Genomic DNA, 19,540 nt, shown 5'->3' on the forward strand with positions numbered 1-19,540 from the left:
GCTGCAGGGACTTGAACATATTATACGAGAACGCCCCAAATACTCTGATAACGCCAGAGCACATTCGCTCATCACTATTAAAACATCTGTCAAGTACAGTAATTATCCCGACATTATTTTCAGAGAATGAGGTTGTTTCCCACTTTCGTATATAACTTGAGTTCCCAAGAACTCACGAAAATAAACTGAAGGTTCTGGCAAGCTTGGCGCTTCTATGCCTACTGGATCTCTGCAGATACTGAAAAGTAAACAACTCATAAAAAGGAGCCTTGTAAGAGAAAAGGTGAGGAATACTTGTAGTCACTAAGTGGTTAAAGGGAGGTGGGGGGGGGGGGGTAAGGCAAAGCTGGCCAGTTAGATCATTGTTGGTCAGACCACCTTTTTGGAAAGTGTGTAAAATATAAATTGCACGTAAAAAAAACACTGATATTCTTTTATGTGGTATCCACTAAAACTAAGATGAACATAAAATAGAAAAAAAAAAAAAAAAAAAATAATTATATAGTTATATTAAGGCTGTTAAGAGGAACCCCCCCCCCCCCCCACACACACTTCATCCAGCCTTATAAGAAGGCAGGCATGGGAAACAAGTGCCAGCACACAGGAATCCATTATCAGGTCCTGCATACCATGCGCCTGTATTTTTAGCTATACCATATAGTTCTAAACCAGTCCTCCCGGTGTCATCTATACACTAATCTCAATTAAGGACTATGTCATTTTTATCAGGCAGACACTAGGTACGTGAGAAAAATTTGCAGGAAATTGGTTCTTAGTCTGTGGCCTTCGGACTGAGGTCCAGCAGACCTCCTCGCCACCTGTCTGATTGGTAGGCTCATATTGTCACCGTTCCGACATGACATTGCACCCAGCCTATTTATCAGAAGAGATGCCGTTAGGGAGGAGGTTCACAGGGCTCTAGTCAGGTGGCTACAGACAACTGATGTGGCCGCTGCACCAGGGTCCTGCATGGCTACTGAGCCTAATAAGAACAACGGCATCTACCCAAAAGTATAAAACCGTAAATATACAAGCTGCTGAGTGACACCAATGGGAAACATACAAGACTGCAAACACAGAAGTCTACATGTGTGAGTGAGTGCAAGATGCAGAAGTTAATCGTTTAAGGCACAGATATTTAAGTGACCAGAAATAAAAATGTACAATTCATGTGATATCAAAAGACAAGCTTTACCAATTTAAAAAAAACAAAAAAAAAAAAAAAAAAGTACCTGTATGTGCCAAGCCTAAGAGGCCATCCATTAGATCAGTTCATCAGCGGTAAAAAAAAAAAAAAAAAAAAAAAAAAAAAAAAAAAAAAAAAAGAGACCTATAGCTACATGGGCCTGTTATTCCAGCACCATTGGAAGGGTTAGAGTAGGTGCAGAGTATGTGCATAGGGTGGGACAGTGCAAATTAACATTTAATAACTCTGCTCCAGCAGACATTTCACCCGAGCGGACTAGGGAGGAACTGCCCCCATGTTTAGAAGCCACAGTAAAAAGCTGATGGGTCGTAATAAAACGCCAACGCATTATAGAGTATTCTTGTGAAATGCACGACAAAAAAAAAAAAAAAAAAAGTATAGCAGCTTTTTTTTTTTTTGGGGGGGGGGGGGGGGGAGGTGTTGGGGAGTAAGAAAAAATATAAATGACTAGCAGCATTTTCTAGCTCTAGGGAATCAAAATAAACCCCCACAAGTCACATCACCTATTATAGGTTCTGGGGGTCCCGAATAATGCCATTTAAAAGATATTCCCATATCTACAGTGTTAGGACCACTTTCACTTCCAGGTCGGTTTTTGCAATTTTAGTAGTAAGGTCCTTGTTTGTCGAACCCAGAGTAGCTGGACCATTCTGGAAATATACCATGTGAGCACCTGGGACTTCCAAACTGATCTAGAGAAAAACTATAATCAGGTTCGCAGTGACGGCTCTTAAAGTCTGAACGAATTATTTTGTAGTTTTGTCCTTTATTGCTGTCCCAGTAAGTGTTTCCATTGCATTCGAAGTAAACTGCAAATTCTATCTTCTCTTGTAGTTGGGCGCCAACTGGCAAGGCAATATCAAAAGAAAAGGTGTCCCTATCCGAGCCAGCATAGGTGTCTTTAACGTACTGACATTCGTGGTCTGTAAAAGCTCGCCAAGAGTTACTAGTCATTCGTATCTTGACACATTTCTGGAAGGCAAGATTCTTAACTTTTACAGTGCCGACAAGCGATCGCTCTTTGAGTATACAGTTTTCTAGACAAACAAAGTCTGTCTGAAGACGGTTCCTGAAGTCCAAGTAGTCTGCCGCAGGCTGGGTGAAGTCCAAAACAAGGTGCTCTCGCTCTATAGTGGTCAAGTTGACTATATTGTCTATCAACTCCGTTATGTTAAAAGGAATTTCCAAATCCTCTTCAAGGTCAGAAAACACCTTAACCATTGTAAGAGCTAATCCCCTGCTGTCGGCAAAGGAGACCTTTTTTTTCACTTTGTTCAGCTCTGTGAGCAAGGATTTGTTGTTTGGCTGAAGGCACGGTCTCAGAGGCTTGTTTGCATTAGGAGTTATCCTGCGCTCCAAATGGTCTGGTTTCATTGCAGGCGAACGCAAATAAAACTTCATAGCAATATCCAGAGCCATGGTGGGCTTACGTGGAAACAAGTCCAGGACGCTGGGGAACAAAAAGGAGAGGAGCAAAGTTAATTTTTTTTCCTTCCTGGACAAACAAGCTTAATTCTTTAAAGATCAGCAAATGTCATGCTGGCCTTATTGAGGAGGCTCGTTAGACTCAAGACACTGATTCATTAAGTTGTGCGACATGCCAGAAATCTTGCTCCAGTTTCCGACTGGAATAAGATTCCTGGCATATGCAACAGTACAGCTGGTCACGAACTAGACCAGCTGTCTGCTCCTGCACCCATTTTGGCAGAAACTGGTATGAAGTTTAACCCCTTTCCAACATCGGGCGTAGTAGTACACCGATGTTGGGACTCCCCCTGTTTGGTGCCGACATGTGCCCACAACAGCCATGGGTGAAATCGGAATCCACCCACGGCTGTTAACCCGTTAAATGCTGCTGTCTGACAGCGGCATTTAACTCATGCTGCCGACAAGTGTGACGGAAATCTCATCTATCAGTGATCCAGTCACCGATGGGCTGGCATGACAACCAAAGGTCTCCAGCAAACCTCTATGGCTGTCAGACAGATTGCCATGATCATCGCTTGTATGTAGTAGAGCCGATCAGACAGACAACTGCAGCTTCTAGTATCTATAATATAACGCTGGGAGCGTCACTCTGTCCGAAGCCTCTATAGACTGCGCAAGCGCAGTCTGGGCCTCACAGAGCGACGCTCCCGGGAGATCGCGGTGTGCGTTCACACTGAACGCACACCGCGATCTCCACCGCAGAAGCAGGGACCGCCAGGAGGGTGAGTATCGGCCTATATTCACCTGTCCCCGTTCCATCGCTGAGCGGCGCCATCTTCCCGGTCTTCGGCCTGTGACCTTCAGTTCAGAGGGCGCGATGACGCGCTTAATGCGCGCCGGCGCCGCCCTCTGACTGAACAGTCACAGCCAGGAGACCGGGAAGATGGCGGCACTCAGCGATGGAACGCCGGACAGGTGAGTATAGTAAGTGCTGGGGGGGCCTGAGCTGGCGGCGATACCGGCACCTGACCCCCACAGCACGCCGGTGTCCCCGCCTGCTCAGGCCCCCCAGCACTCGGCGCCGAGCGGGTCAGAGGCAGTATGGGGACGCAGGATGGGAGCAGCGCATGACAGGATGGGGACGCAGGATGGGAGCAGCGCATGACAGGATGGGGACGCAGGATGGGAGCAGCGCATGACAGGATGGGGACGCAGGATGGGAGCAGCGCATGACAGGATGGGGACGCAGGATGGGAGCAGCGCATGACAGGATGGGGACGCAGGATGGGAGCAGCGCATGACAGGATGGGGACGCAGGATGGGAGCAGCGCATGACAGGATGGGGACGCAGGATGGGAGCAGCGCATGACAGGATGGGGACGCAGGATGGGAGCAGCGCATGACAGGATGGGGACGCAGGATGGGAGCAGCGCATGACAGGATGGGGACGCAGGATGGGAGCAGCACATAAGGATGGGGACGCAGGATGGGAGCAGCACATAAGGATGGGGACGCAGGATGGGAGCAGCACATAAGGATGGGGACGCAGGATGGGAGCAGCACATAAGGATGGGGACGCAGGATGGGAGCAGCACATAAGGATGGGGACGCAGGATGGGAGCAGCACATAAGGATGGGGACGCAGGATGGGAGCAGCACATAAGGATGGGGACGCAGGATGGGAGCAGCACATAAGGATGGGGACGCAGGATGGGAGCAGCACATAAGGATGGGGACGCAGGATGGGAGCAGCACATAAGGATGGGGACGCAGGATGGGAGCAGCACATAAGGATGGGGACGCAGGATGGGAGCAGCACATAAGGATGGGGACGCAGGATGGGAGCAGCGCATAAGGATGGGGACGCAGGATGGGAGCAGCGCATAAGGATGGGGACGCAGGATGGGAGCAGCGCATGACAGGAAGGGGAACGCAGGATGGAGCAGCGCATGACAGGATGGGGACGCAGGATGGAGCAGCACATAACAGGATGGGGACGCAGGATGGGAGCAGCACATAAGGATGGGGACGCAGGATGGGAGCAGCACATAAGGATGGGGACGCAGGATGGGAGCAGCACATAAGGATGGGGACGCAGGATGGGAGCAGCACATAAGGATGGGGACGCAGGATGGGAGCAGCACATAAGGATGGGGACGCAGGATGGGAGCAGCACATAAGGATGGGGACGCAGGATGGGAGCAGCACATAAGGATGGGGACGCAGGATGGGAGCAGCACATAAGGATGGGGACGCAGGATGGGAGCAGCACATAAGGATGGGGACGCAGGATGGAGCAGCGCATGACAGGATGGGGACGCAGGATGGAGCAGCGCATGACAGGATGGGGACGCAGGATGGAGCAGCGCATGACAGGATGGAGCAGCACGGAGCAGCGCATGACAGGATGGAGCAGCACATGACAGGATGGGGACGCAGGATGGAGCAGCGCATGACAGGATGGGGACGCAGGATGGAGCAGCACATACCAGGATGGAGACAATATACCAATATAAATGCTCGCCACCCGGGCGTAGAACGGGTTCAATAGCTAGTAATAAAATAAAACAACATCTCATCCAACTCGAGATCATGAAAAATGGAGAGGCTATTGTCTTGGAAAATGACATGTTTTTTTAAACCATCTTTGGAATTTTTGGTGTCTATGAACTCGTAATGACCCGTAGAATCATATTGGCTGGTCAGTTATAGAATTTAGTGAACACTGTTAAAAAGAAAAAAAAAAAAAGTGTGAAACACCAGAATGTGTGTTAGGCCGGGATCACACATGCGAGAAACACGTCCGTGTCTCGAATGTGAAATCCAAGCTCTGGTGCCGGCACTCTAGAGCAGAGCGTGCGGCCGCATAGCAACACATGGAGCTGCACGCTCCGCTCCCAAGTGCCGGTGCCAGAGCTTGGATTTCACATGCGAAACACGGACATGTTTCTCGCATGTGTGATCCCGGCCTTAAACTTTAGATTCCTCAAAGTACCCCCCTTTTACTCTGATGACAGCTTTGCATCCCATTGGTATTTTCTCTGGACTTCAGACAGCATTTGCGATCATCAGGTGGGTTCTGTAGAGGTAGCGTTTTACAGTTCCATGCACTATTCCACAACCGTTAAGCCAGAATGTGACAAAAAAAAAAAAATCTAGTAACAAGAAACTACAGTCCATCATAACTGTCAATCAGGGAAGCTGCAAGATTCTTGAAGGTATCCTCAAGTGCAGTGGTGAACGACCAAGAATTACACGTGAAGCATAGGTGACGAAGATTAGAGTTACAAGTGTCTGAAACCAAGATATTAATCCTAATAAATGATGCATAGACAGCGAGCAGTTGACATGTCAAAGTCAAAAAGGTCCATAGACTGCAAGAAGCCATCCTTTATGATCGAATTGCTGCAAAGGATCCACTGCTGAGGACCACAAACAAGGAGACAAAGTTTGGCAAAACACAAGAAGCGGACATTAGATGAGTGGAGTCTGAGTCTGTACTGTGGCCTGAAGAGAAGATTTGAGATTTGTGGTAACCAACACCATGTCTTTACAAGAAGCAGGAAAAAGGCGTGTGGATGGTTTGTACACCGAATCATGGAGGGGGAGGGGGGGAGGGGGGGGGTGATTTAGGGCGATTTGAAAGTGTCACTAATGTTGATTTACTACAAAGAGCACACTTCCCCAGCATGACTACCACAACATGTCATTTACACTTAGTGGGACCATTGTTTGGGGTGTAACAGGACAATGGTAGACAACACCTCCTCCAAGGAGAAGGATGGAGTGCCGAGTCAGATGACATGGCCTACACACTCACCTGAACTCAACTGAGATGGTTTGTGAAGAGCTGGACCACAGAGTAAAGACAAAGCAGAAGTGCTCAACATTTCTACGATCTCTTTCAAGACTGTTGGAAAGTCATTCCAGGTGATTACCTGAAAGCCTCCTGGGAGAATGCCAAGGGTGTGGAAAGTTGTCAGACTAAAGGGAAAGGGGTTCTACTTTGAGGATTGTAAAAGGTTTAACATTCTGGTTTGTTTCCTTACGTGTCCCTTCGTGGTTTTGCTGCTTTCATTCTATTGGGCCTGTGCACATTGTAGATTCAGAACATGGGAAGCCATTGCATGAACAGGTGTCCAAACTTGATCAGTTACGGTATATTTGCGCACACAAAAAAAAAAAAAAAATATATAGATTTCTTACAGAAACTCTGCAGATTTCACTTTGTATTGTGACATCCACATAGTGAATGGACATGCCGCAGTTATGCATCAGTATTGTTGGTCAATTTGCACCACTGATCTGCACTGTGAAATCGCATTTACAATATTGCTACTGTAATACTGGATTTTCCACCCTGAAAATTCACTGCATTTCTGATCAGCTCAGAAATAACATGCTAAACCTGCCCCTTGTGTCTGACATTACAGTTCAGGTCTTTGAAAGGCATAATACATGCAAGTGCACAATAGAAGCATTACAGCAGCGCGATTTATGATACAGAGGTATCGTTTCCTTATAAAAGGTCTTTAAAAAAAAAAAAAAAAAGTCCTACCCCCACCAAATAATAAAATAATCAGGGAATTCCAAGGGTATGTGCACATTCAGTATTTGCAGCTACAATACTGCAGTGTTGCCAGGAAAAACCCCTGGGTAAAAGGAGTTTTTGATGCCCCCATACCGATTCATTTAAAATCGGTGGAAAAGGCTGCAAAAATGTCGAGAATTGAAACTGCTGCACACGTGCAAGGAAAAAAAATAAGTAGCATGTGCATGAGATTAAAGGAGTCATTCCCTTTGCTGTGACTTTTCTGAACAAAAATGTAACGTGTGAACATGGCCTAAAGTGGTTTTTACACATTAGACAGCCATGTTTCCTGAGCCCATAGAGAGAAATGCTGAATGTGATGAACTTGGTGGGACCAGCCGCATGTTTAATGTGTATGGGAGCCTGAACATGTCGCTCACCTAGCTTTTCAGGACTTCTCGCCCTTCAGTAAAACATTAAAGCCCCTTGTCCTGTTCTATTCCATTTAATATCACCCCCATCATTCCTGGGCTCATTGTGTCCTTTAACTGAGGAATGCGTTAATGGATGCCCTATGTGGAGTAGAGGGGGAGGGGAAGAACTGTTCTGCTAGTGTTCTGGTTCCAGAGAGTGGTGTCCGCACCCCAACTACCTTAGCTTCCAGTTAAATACCCAACAAATTACTTTACTAATCTAAGGACCATATTTTACCACATGGGGGGGAAAAAAATGCAGCTGTAAAATGGGGATATAATTATGCCAGGCTGGAGCTGCCCTCCATAATATCATCAGCAGGAGTCCGCAGCAGAATAGTAATAGTAATATGTACCAGCTATACAAATACAGAAAAAAAGAGTCATGTGTGGTCAGTGCCTGGAAGATGTAACAGAGAACAAAGTGTAACTTTTCAGGTTTTACCTGGCTGAGTTCATCTGTGATATGATCCTGGGCATTTAGGACACATGGAAAGAAATCCTAGCCAGGATGGAGAGAAAGAAGAGTGCAGTGCGTCTGATGCCTGGAAAGACAAAAAGAAAAAGCGGAAATTAGCACAGCACGTATGCAGGAACACACCCCCTATATGCTGCTGTGGGCGAGAAGGTTCTGCACTCACTTCCCATGGACCAGTACTGCCACCTAGTGGCAGCCACACAGAAGTAGGGCAGGATGCAATACAGCACAAGTAACAGGATTCTAACATGTCCCAGCAGTATGAAATAGGGCCTATCCAGTGCAAATCTGCCTGCCCTAGCCCTGCAAAAATAAACCGAGCCCTATACCACACAGATGGATTTTACATCGCCTAGTAGAGGAAACGAGCCACCGCCAAGTAAATAAATAAAACGACCAAAAACAGGACACTTCATTTGATGATGGGTCTTTAAGAGAAAGTGAACTAAGGACCCACAGCAAGAGAAATGCTGGTGGGCAGCGCCACAGTCTTGCAGCGCTGGATTCAAATTCCACCAAGGATGACATCTGCAAGGAGTTTGTATGGGTTTCCTCCGGGTGCTCCAGTTTCCTCCCACACTCAAAAGACATACTGATAGGGAATTTAGATTGTTAGCCCCAATGGGGACAGCGATGACGACTAAGGCTTTGTGGAATATGATGGGGCGGGGGGTAGAAAGGGGCACTGAATTGTTTAGGCCATGCCAAGGGTGCAGCACAGAGCACCAGGACTTGGATTGAATGGTCATTCTATACAGAGACTCCCTTTAGCTACTTCAGGGCCACCTATGAAGGTTACATATTCCGCTCTACCGTGATGCTCTAACAATTGTGCAGCTGCAGGAGGAGGATACATACAGCCTGACCGCCCATAAATAAGGCAGAGACGGTTTATTACCATCGCCACCTTCTGCGTTACTAAAGCAGCACTGTGTATAATTAGGCTACTTTCACACTAGCGTCGGATTCGGCCCGTCACGTTGGGCCGAGATTCCGACGATAGCGTTTGTTGTGCCGCACAACAGGTGCATTTCTCCGGCGCATCCGCTGCCCCATTGTGAGGTGCGGGGAGGTGGGGGCGGAGTTCCGGCCGCGCGGTCGGAAAAAGAGGTCCGTCGGCTGCAAAAAAACATTACATTTAACGTTTTTTGCTCCCGGCGGTTTGCCACAACACGGCGCAACTGTCGCAAGACGGTTGCGACGTGTGTCAATACGTCGCAATGCGTCAGTAATGTTACTCTAGGAGGCAAAAACGCATCCTGCAAACAACTTTGCAGGATGCGTTTTTTCCCCTAAACGACACATTGCGACGTATTTAAAAAAAAAAAAACGACAGTGTGAAAGTAGCCTAAGAGACCTGGCTTTCCTAAGAGACCTAGTCAGCTCTGCTGGCAGCTGAATTTAGAGATTTTTTTGGCGCGTTTAATATATAAAATTGCTAAAATTCCCCCAAATTGTCTTTTATGACCTTGCATGGGGCAGTATTTGAAAAAAAAAAAAAAAAATATATTATTATGTGAATGAGACCACCCCCTCCCCCCACACCCCAAAATGCAGAGTGGTGCCTTGTCTGGAACTAGTTAAACCCTGCACATTCACAAATACTGGCAAGAGCTAATGCTGCAAGGTAGAATCTCTTGGCGGCCAGCCATGCAAATGGTTTCTAGTCCTACCATAGCAGGCCAAGAATACTGCCCAGGGGGGTGGCACCTTTTTTTCCCCCCATCTCCCCCCCAAAAAAAGCCTGTGAAGAAGCTAAGTGATTGGAAAGCTCAATCTGGGTTGAGTTGTAAAGAAAAAAAAAATGTAATCGCTGTACATTGTACATTTTGTGATGCCACCTATTCCATACAAGCACATTGCCCGGGTTCAGGGCAATTCTCACTTGCTGTGTCCGTTTTTTCCCCCTTTTCTCTATAGTGTTGCACAAATTGTGCAGTGACATACTGATGTATAATAGCCAAAGAGGAGGTATATAAAGCCGGGTGTACAGTCCTCCGCTGTCGCACATTTACCACTACACATCAATTCAGGGCTTGTGCACACATTGCAGACTGGCATGACCTGATGTGTCATGTACATGAGAAAAAAAAAAAAAAATTATTATATATATATATATATATATATATATATATATATATATATATATATATATATATATATATACACACACACTTCTCCCCGTATACCTGGGAACATGGCGTGCTTGCCCCTTGCACCAGCTTCCCCAGAGCCATGCCCCAGCACACACTTGTCACTTTGTCCGGTAATACAGCCCAGTCCCGACAATGAGGGCCATGTAGTCAGGAGGCCACTACTAGCCGGTGGGGGCAGCCTCCATATATTTAATGCACCTGTATTCCCTACAGCTCACACACACACATGCAGAGACTATAATTAGCCGCGACACGTACGATCAATGACCCCAAGGGATTTATGACTCAGCAAATACAGCGCACGATATCGCGATTGATCGTATGCACATGAGGGCTCATTATCGGGGAGACCCACGCGATAAAGTGCACAGTATGGCTGATAGCCAACAAGTGCGACCAGCAGTCTGAGGACCAAGCGCCCTCCTCCACAGGTGAGTTTCCCCATACGATCGGTGCCGGCTGCATACCTTATCACATAGCGTCCCCTCAGAGCTGCAGGACTAGACAGACAGGAAGCATGCTGCAAGCCGTGGGATCGCCACTGAGCCGACTCGTCTCGTCTGGTGGTCACTCATTGTTAAAGTAGCCGGCGTCCCGTCCCACTCCCAGCTCCACGTGAACTAGTTTGCTCAGCCAATGAAAGCTACTCTGGAAGAAGCTGCTAGCCAATAGGAAAGCCGAAAGCTTCACGTGAGCGCCTGTTAGACGCCAGTGCCGGCGAGTGCTCGGGTACAGAGGTGCATGTGGGAAAGTGGTGAATGGGGGAGGGGCACTATCGGGATGACTGATATAGACATGTGCTGAGGTGAGGCAAGCCGGGCTCAGCATTGTGTCAGGTGACTGCACGGATAGCGCTGTGGGATATGTGTGTCCGGACACTCAGCGGATGGCTGCTGCTCACACCCACTAATAGTGCCCGCAATGGGCAAATCTCCAGGAGCCCCAAGAAGTGCCAGCCTGCCAGTGCGTAGGTTGGCAACTAGTGATGAGTAGAGTTGAGCGACTTTTACTTTTATAGCATAGAGTCGGGTTTCGCGAAACCCGACTTTGTCAAAAGTCGGGCGGGTGAAATCGGCCAATTATTTTGAAAAGTCGGGGGCCGACCGAAACACGAAACCCAATGCAAGTCAATGGGGAATCAAAGTCGACAGTAAGTGGAGGACAGGAAAACACCTACAGTGCCCATGTTAATGCCAAAAACATCAATTCTTATTTCTTAAGCTTGTCAATCTTAATTTACTTTATAATAATAGTTAGGCATTGAAAACAGGGTCATTTCGCTAAAGTTGTGGGGGAAGGGTAGGGTTAGCTCAAGATTTTCGTGGGCCCGGGAAACGCAGAATACGTCACGGCGGTGGAGCAGGGAGAGGTAAGCATTTCAACTTTGCAAGTGCTGTGATCCTGAGCAAGCAGGGGGGGCCCACTCGTTGGCACTGGCACAGGGCCCCTCATAGTACGGCGCTGTGTGACGGCGGGCAGCGTCTCCCACTGCCAGAGACACTTTTGCGTACTATGAGGGGCCCTGTGCCAGTGCCAAACGAGTATGCCCCCCCCACCTGATGAAGGAACCTGCACTTTCATCTTCACCTTTCTCTTTGTTCTCGTGTATGGTGGTATAGTATGCGGGAAGGGGATCCTGACTTTCAGCAGGGTCAGAATCTGGCTGTGTAGAGTGCAAGGGGAATGTAGTGGTCTGTGTCAATGTACCAGCAGACTCATCTAGCAGTGGCTGGGCAATGGGCAGGATGAGGAGGAAACACAGATATAGGCCCAAATAAGTAAGTAGGCTAAATCCAGTTCAAAATTGGTAACAGGACTAACCAGGCGGCATTGCTTTGTTCAGTGGAGGACAACTGTAATGGGTGGCGCAGACATGGTTAGTAGGCCCAAAATAAAAAAGTAGGCTAAATGCAGTTCAAAATTGGGAACAGGACTAAACAGGCGGCATAGCTTTGTTCAGTGGAGGACAACTGTAATGAGTGGCACAGACGCAGTTAGTAGGCCCAAAATAAAAAAGTTGGCTAAATGCAGTTCAAAATTGGTAACAGAACTAAACAGGCGGCCTAGCTTTGTTCAGTGGAGGACAACTGTAATGAGTGGCACATACACGGTTAGTAAGTCCAAAATAAAAAAGTAGGCTAAAAGCAGTTCAAAATTGGTAACAGGACTAAACAGGCGGCATAGCTAGGTACTGGGGTGGGCTCCTCTGCTGAGTAGCAGACAGTGGTAGTAGGCGCAAAGTATTAACTGGTCTAAATGGAGGCCAGGGCCCCTGTATATTTTAACTATCATTTCAACAAATTTGTATTGGCAGTGCCATTGAAGGATTTAACAGCACAGACTACACAGTGGTGGAGCAGGGAGAGGTAAGTATTGCAAGTGGTAGAGCACTGTTCGAGCTGGGGGGGAACACTCTCTAGTGGGCGACGGTACTGGCACAGGGCCCCTCATATTACGACGGTGTGTCTGACGTTGGTTGTGCACCACCACCGTCAGAGACACTTCATTGTACTATGAGTGGGCCCACCCACCTGTCCAGGCAAACGGCACTCACATGGGTGCTTGCGCCAGGTGGTGACCACGGCCCTGTGGGGGGAGTCAGCCCATTTAGGGAGGTATAAAAATGGCCTATGGTGGACATTCAGCAGCTGCAAATGGCGGAATTGGAGAAGTCAGTAAGAGGAGGCCAAAAGCAAGACATTTTTCAGGCAAGCTACGTGGCAGCAGGAGAAGGTGGGGCAAAATAATTTGAAATCCATGATTGGTTCATTTTAATGAAGGATAGATCATCAACATTCTGGGTAGCCAGATGTGTCCTTTTTTTGGTCAGTATTGAACCAGTAGCACTAAAGACTCCTTCTGATAGCACACTAGAAGCAGGGCAAGCGAGCTCCTGTAATGCATATTCTGCCAATTCAGGCCAGGTGTCTATTTTAGATGCCCAGTAATCAAAGGGGAATGACCTGTGAGGGAGAACATCGATAAGGGAGGAAAAGTAGTTAGTAACCATACTGGACAAATGCTGTCTCCTGTCACTTTGAATCGATGCAGCACTACCTGTCGTGTCAGCGGTCATTGCAAAATCACTCCACAACCTGGTCAAAAAACCCCTCTGTCCAACGCCACTTCGGATTTGTGCACCTCTAACACCTCTGCCATGTTGCCCCCTACGGCTCGTGTGAGAACCATCACCGCCGCTGTGTGCTGAGAATGCCTGAACCAAGCGGTCTACAAGAGTTGCTTGTTTGGTAGCCAATATTTGCTCAAGGTTCTCACGTGGCATGATATTTTGTAATTTTCCTTTATATCGTGGATCCAGGAAGCAGGCCAACCAGTAATCGTCATTGGTCATCATTTTGATAATGCGGGGGTCCCTTTTTTGGATACGCAAGGCATACTCAGCCATGTGGGCCAATGTTCCAGGTGTCAACTCACTGCTTGTGCTGGGTTGAGGAGCACTTTCCTGCAAATCAACATCACTTGTGTCGCGCAAAAAACCTGTACCTGACCTTGCAACGCCACCAGTTTCTATTGCCCCCTGTGAAGCATCCTCCTCCCATAAATATTCATCCCCATCATCCTCCTCCTCTTCGTCCACCACCTCGTCCAGGAGAGTTCCCTGAGCAGACAATGGCTGACTGTCATCAAGGCTTCCATCCTCCTCGGCTGCAGACGCCAGCTCCTTAATGTGCGTCAAACTTTGCATCAGCAGACGCATTAGTGCTATGCTCATGCTTATGATGGCGTCATCTGCACTTACCAGCCGTGTGCATTCCTCAAAACACTGAAGGACTTGACAGAGGTCTTGGAGCTTTGACCACTGCACACCAGACAACTCCATGTCTGCCATCCAACTGCTTGCCCGTGTATGTGTATCCTCCCGCAAATTAATTACAGCATGCCTCTGTTCGCACAGCCTCTGAACCATGTGCAGTGTGGAGTTCAACCTTGTTGCAAAGTCGATTATTAGGCGGTGCTGGGGAAGATTCAGAGATCGCTGATAGTTCAGCATACGGCTGGAGTGTACGGGCGACCGGCGGATGTGCGAGCAAAGTCTTCGCACCTTCAGGAGCAGGGCTGGTAACTCCAGATAATTTTTGAGGAAGCACTGCACCACCAGGTTCAAGGTGTGAGCCAGGCAAGGTATGTGTTTAAGTTCTGAAAGGGCTACGGCAGCCATAAAATTCCTTCCGTTATCACTGACTACCTTGCCTGCCTCAAGATGTACACTGCCCAGCCATGATTGATTTTGTTGCTGCAAGTACTCGGCCAGTACTTCCGCGGTGTGTCTGTTGTCGCCCCAAACACTTAATTTGTAACACAGCCTGCTGACGCTTACCACTATCTGTTCGATAATGGGACACCTCGTGTGCAACACTGGCAGCTGCGGATGGAGTGGTCGTGCGACTGCGCTCTGTGGACGAGCTTTCGCTTCTGGAGGAGGAGGAGGGGTGGCGAGCGCCTACAGCCAACTGTTTCCTAGACCGTGGGCTTATGGGCTAGGCAGAACTGTCCCACTATGGCTGTCCCCTGTGGACCCTGCATCCACCACATTAACCCAGTGTGCTGTGATGGACACGTAACGTTCCTGGCCATGCCTACTGGTCCATGCATCTGTTGTGAAGTGCACTTTTCTACTGACTGATTGCCTCAGTGCATGGGCAATGCGGTCTTTGACATGCTGGTGGAGGGCTGGGATGGCTTTTCTCGCAAAGACGCGTCGACTGGGTAGGTCATAGCGTGGTACTGCGTAGGCCATCAGGGCTTTGAAAGCTTTGCTTTCAACCAACCAGTAGGGCATCATCTCTAACGAGATTAGTCTAGCAATGTGGGCGTTCAAACCCTGTGTACGCGGATGAGAGGATGAGTACTTTCTTTTCCTAATGAGAGTCTCTTTTAGGGTGAGCTGGACTGGAGAGGTGCATATGGTGGAACTGGTGGTGGTGGACATGGTGGATTGAGAGAGGGTTGGTGATGGTATTCTCGATGTTGGCCTACATACAGTGTTTCCTACCAATAACCTTGTGATTCCCTGATTGCTTTGCGACGATACCTCCACATTTGCTGCTGGTGGTGTCCTAACCGGTGGGCTTAGGCCGGGATCACACATGCGAGAAACACGTCCGTGTCTCGCATGTGAAATCCAAGCTCTGGCGCCGGCACTCCAGAGCAGAGCGTGCAGCTCCATGTGTTGCTATGCGGCCGCACGCTCCGCTCCACAATGCCGGCGCCAGAGCTTGGATTTCACATGCGAGACACGGACGTGTTTCTCGCATGTGTGATCCCGGCCTTACAGTGAGGGAAGCAATGTAGCGTTGCTGAATACCTTCATTCTGAGCAGGTGCACTAACGGTACGGGACGTTTGGTAGTTAGTCCAGGCTTGCAAGTGCATGCTGGTTAAATGTCTAAGCATGCACGTTGTATTTAAATTTTGAAGATTCTTCCCTCTGCTAAAGGTCTTTGAGCATTTCTTACAGATAACTTTAGACTGATCATTCGGATCTTGGTTAAAAAATTGCCACACTGCACTCTTCCTACTATGGAATACCTTTTCAGGCATTGCACGCTGTGCTACTTTCACCAGATGGCCATGCTGTACTAAAACTGTTTTGTTTTTGACAAACGTTTTTGGCCTGATATGGGCCTGCCAGATGACAGCTGTTGCGATGTAGATGGCTGCTGCGGATCATCCTCCTCCGCTTCTGAGCTACTGGCAGTGGCACCCTCTTCCCCCAATGGCTGCCAATCTGGGACAACAACTGGGTCATCTGTTACCTCCTCTTCAATGTCATGTGCACCTTCCTCAGTGTCACCGTGAAAGGTGCTATAGCGTTCGGGACGGGGCACCATAGTCTCATCAGGGTCAGATTCTGGCTCAGTACACTGTGAGGGCAATGTATTGATCTGAGTCAATGGAACAGCATTATAATCTAGCTGTGGCTGTGCATCAGTGCACTCCATGTCCGATTCATCTTGTAATGGGCAGTTAACAATTTCCCGTTGTAACCCAGGCACAGTATGTGTAAAGAGCTCCATGGAGTAACCTGTAGTGTCGCCTGACGCATCCTTCACTTTTGGTTTGGGTGAAGGACACAAGGAAACGTCTTGTTCCTGACCGGGAGCATCCACTGACTACTCGCTGCTTTTATATTTGGAACTTTCTGAAGAGGAGGCGAAAGAGCTAGAGGCTGAGTCAGCAAGGAAAGCCAAAACTTTTTCCTGCTGCTCCGGCTTTAAAAGCCGTTTTCCTACTCCCAGATAAGGGAGCCTTCGAGGCCTTGTGTAGCCAGACGATGATGCTGGCTCAACACCTCCAGCTTTAGGTGCTATTGTGCTTTTGCCACTACCACCAGATGCACCACCACCACCATCAGTACCAGCTGGCAACCACCGCCCATGGCCTTTTCCACCTGACTTCCTCATTTTTTGGAAAATCTAACCAAAATAACAACCGTTATATGGTACTGTAAAACAAGGTAGAAGGTGTATATAAACGTGTTGATTTTAAATCTCCCTTTTTTTGGGGGAGACTGAACAAAAAAATCAGGCCCTGTGCAAAAAACAACACAATGTAAGTGGCTGAAAGTGGCTGGCTGATATACGACAAACTAACAGGACAGAAGTATATCCACTTTGTGAGAATTTGAATCTCCCTTTTTTTGGGGGGAGACTGAACCACAACTTAGGCCTAGTGTATATAACAACGCAATCTAAGTGGCAGAAAGTGGCTGGCTGATAAACGACAAACTAATATGACAGAAGTATATCCACTTTGTGAGAATTTGAATCTCCCCTTTTTTTTGGGAGACTGAACTACAAGTTAGGCCCATTGTGTATAACAACACAATGTAAGTGGCAGAAAGTGGCAGGCTGATATACCACAAACGAACAGGACTGAAATATATCCACTTTGTGATAATTTGAATCTCACTTATTTTTTGGGGAGACTAAACCAAACCTCAGGCCCTGTGCATAAAACAACCCAATGTAAGTGGCAGAAAGTGGCTGGCTGATGTACCACAAACTAACAGGACTGAAATATATCCACTTTGTAATAGTTTGAATCTCACTTTTTTGGGGGGGGAGACTAAACCAAACCTCAGGCCCTGTGCATAAAACAACACAATGTAAGTGGCTGGAAGATATATGAAAAAATACAAGGACTGTAGTACAATTTCAATCTCCCTACAATGATCTCAGGACAAGTATGACAGCAATAAAAAGGACTGCTGCACACAAAAGTGTGGACAAATAAACGAGAACTGTGCAGAAAGAAGCAACAGGATTTTTGCTTTGAAAAAAGCAGTTGGTTTGCACAGCGGCGTGCAAACGGCAATGCAGCTATCAGGGAGCCTTATAAGGCAGCCTAATAAGCTACAGAGCTGATGCACAAAAATATAGCCTCCACTGTCCCTGCAAACAAATGGTGGTGTTGGACAGTGGAAATCGCTACAGCACAAGCAGTTTCGGGGCTTAATCTTCCCTCCCTAACTATATCCCTTCTGATGAAGCTGCGACTACCTCTTCCTATGCTACGATCGGCAGAAGTAAGATGACGGTCGGCGTGCACGCCCCTTTATAGCCCCTGTGACGCCGCAGAAAGCAAGCCAATCACTGTAATGCCCTTCTCTAAGATGGTGGCGACCGAGACCTATGTCATCACGCTGCCCACACTCTGCGTCCTCCTTCATTGGATGAGAAATGGCACTGAAAACGTCATACGAAACGCGACTTTGGCGCGAAGATCGCCGACCTCATGGCCGATCCCACACTAGGATCGGGTCGAGTTTCATGAAACCCGACTTTGAAGAAAGTCGGCGATTTTTGAATTTGTCCAATCTGTTTTGCTCAACCCTAGTGATGAGTGAGCATGTGCGGATATTGTGTTATCCTCAGTTATCAGCCAAGTCCCTGCGGCTGCATATCTCACAGACACATAACAGGCAATCCGCGCACGTATTGGGCTGTAACATCTGCGAGACATGCAGCCGCAGGGACTTGAACATATTAGGCTACTTTCACACATCAGGTTTTCACTGTCAGGCTAAATCCGGCTAAATTTAAAAAAAACGGATCTTGCGTTTCGTCTGGTTTTCGCAAATCTGCAGTTTCCGGTTTCTGGAAAAAACATCCATAGCAACGTTTTTTTGTCTCCGGCGAAAAAGCCGGAAGCGCCGGATCTGCTAGAATTGAAGCCTATGGAAGCCGGAAGGTGCCAGACCCGGAAAATGACGGATTTCGGCGCTGCATTCCGTTTTTTTAAACTGAGCATGCTCCAATTTTTTTTTAGCCAATAATCTAGATATGCTAGCCGGATCCATCGAAAAAACTGATCCGTCCCATCAGTTTTTCACAATCTGCGCCGGATCTGGTTTTTCCAACATTCGCCAGATTGTGCCTGATGCAAAAAACCTGATGTGTGAAAGTAGCCTTAAGGTACCTTCACACATAACGATATCGTTAACGATATCGTTGCTTTTTGTGACGTAGCAACGATATCGTTAAGGAAATCGTTCTGTGTGACAGCGACCAACGATCAGGCCCCTGCTGGGAGATCGTTGGTCGCTGAGGAAAGTCCAGAACTTTATTTCGTCGCTGGACTCCCTGCAGACATCGCTGGATCGGCGTGTGTGACACCGATCCAGCGATGCCGATCCAGCGATGTCTTCACTGGTAACCAGGGTAAACATCGGGTTACTAAGCGCAGGGCCGCGCTTAGTAACCCGATGTTTACCCTGGTTACCAGCGTAAAAGTAAAAAAACAAACACTACATACTTACCTACCGCTGTCTGTCCCCGGCGCTGTGCTCTGCACTCCTCCTGTACTGGCTGTGAGCGTCGGTCAGCCGGAAAGCAGAGCGGTGACGTCACCGCTCTGCTTTCCGGCCGCTATGCTCACAGCCAGTGCAGGAGGAGTGCAGAGAAGCAGAGCGCCGGGGACAGACAGCGGTAGGTAAGTATGTAGTGTTTGTTTTTTTTACTTTTACGCTGGTAACCAGGGTAAACATCTGGTTACTAAGCGAGGCCCTGCGCTTAGTAACCCGATGTTTACCCTGGTTACCCGGGGACCTCGGGATCATTGGTCGCTGGAGAGCTGTCTGTGTGACAGCTCTCCAGCGACCAAACAGCGACGCTGCAGCGATCGATATAGTTGTCGGTATCGCTGCAGCGTCGCTGAGTGTGAAGGTACCTTTACTCCAGCACACCCGACATACTCGGCTAACATCTGAGCATGATCGGATAACGATATCCACACATGCTCACCA

At 48.1% G+C, this 19,540-nt stretch overlaps 1 protein-coding gene across 1 annotated transcript; it reads right to left on the minus strand.

Moving 5' to 3' along the window:
- Window positions 1-1,682: 1,682 nt before the first annotated feature.
- On the minus strand, window positions 1,683-10,879 carry PPP1R3B (protein phosphatase 1 regulatory subunit 3B). Its single transcript, XM_069742089.1, has 3 exons — window positions 10,741-10,879; window positions 8,085-8,184; window positions 1,683-2,657 (listed from the first exon to the last, which is right to left on the minus strand). Exons 2-3 carry the CDS (start codon window positions 8,117-8,119, stop codon window positions 1,811-1,813), a joined length of 882 nt encoding a protein of 293 aa, XP_069598190.1. The 5' UTR covers window positions 8,120-8,184; window positions 10,741-10,879; the 3' UTR covers window positions 1,683-1,810.
- Window positions 10,880-19,540: the final 8,661 nt, after the last annotated feature.

This window comes from Ranitomeya imitator, chromosome 1 (assembly GCF_032444005.1).
Source record: "Ranitomeya imitator isolate aRanImi1 chromosome 1, aRanImi1.pri, whole genome shotgun sequence".
Taxonomy (NCBI): domain Eukaryota; kingdom Metazoa; phylum Chordata; class Amphibia; order Anura; family Dendrobatidae; genus Ranitomeya; species Ranitomeya imitator.

Excerpts from the sequence above, each read along its gene's own strand:
- PPP1R3B (XM_069742089.1), bottom strand. The coding sequence starts at position 8,119 with ATGCCCAGGATCATATCACAGATGAACTCAGCCAG. Across the intron at positions 2,658-8,084 it reads TCACAGATGAACTCAGCCAG|CGTCCTGGACTTGTTTCCAC; the intron begins GTAAAACCTGAA and ends TTTGTTCCCCAG.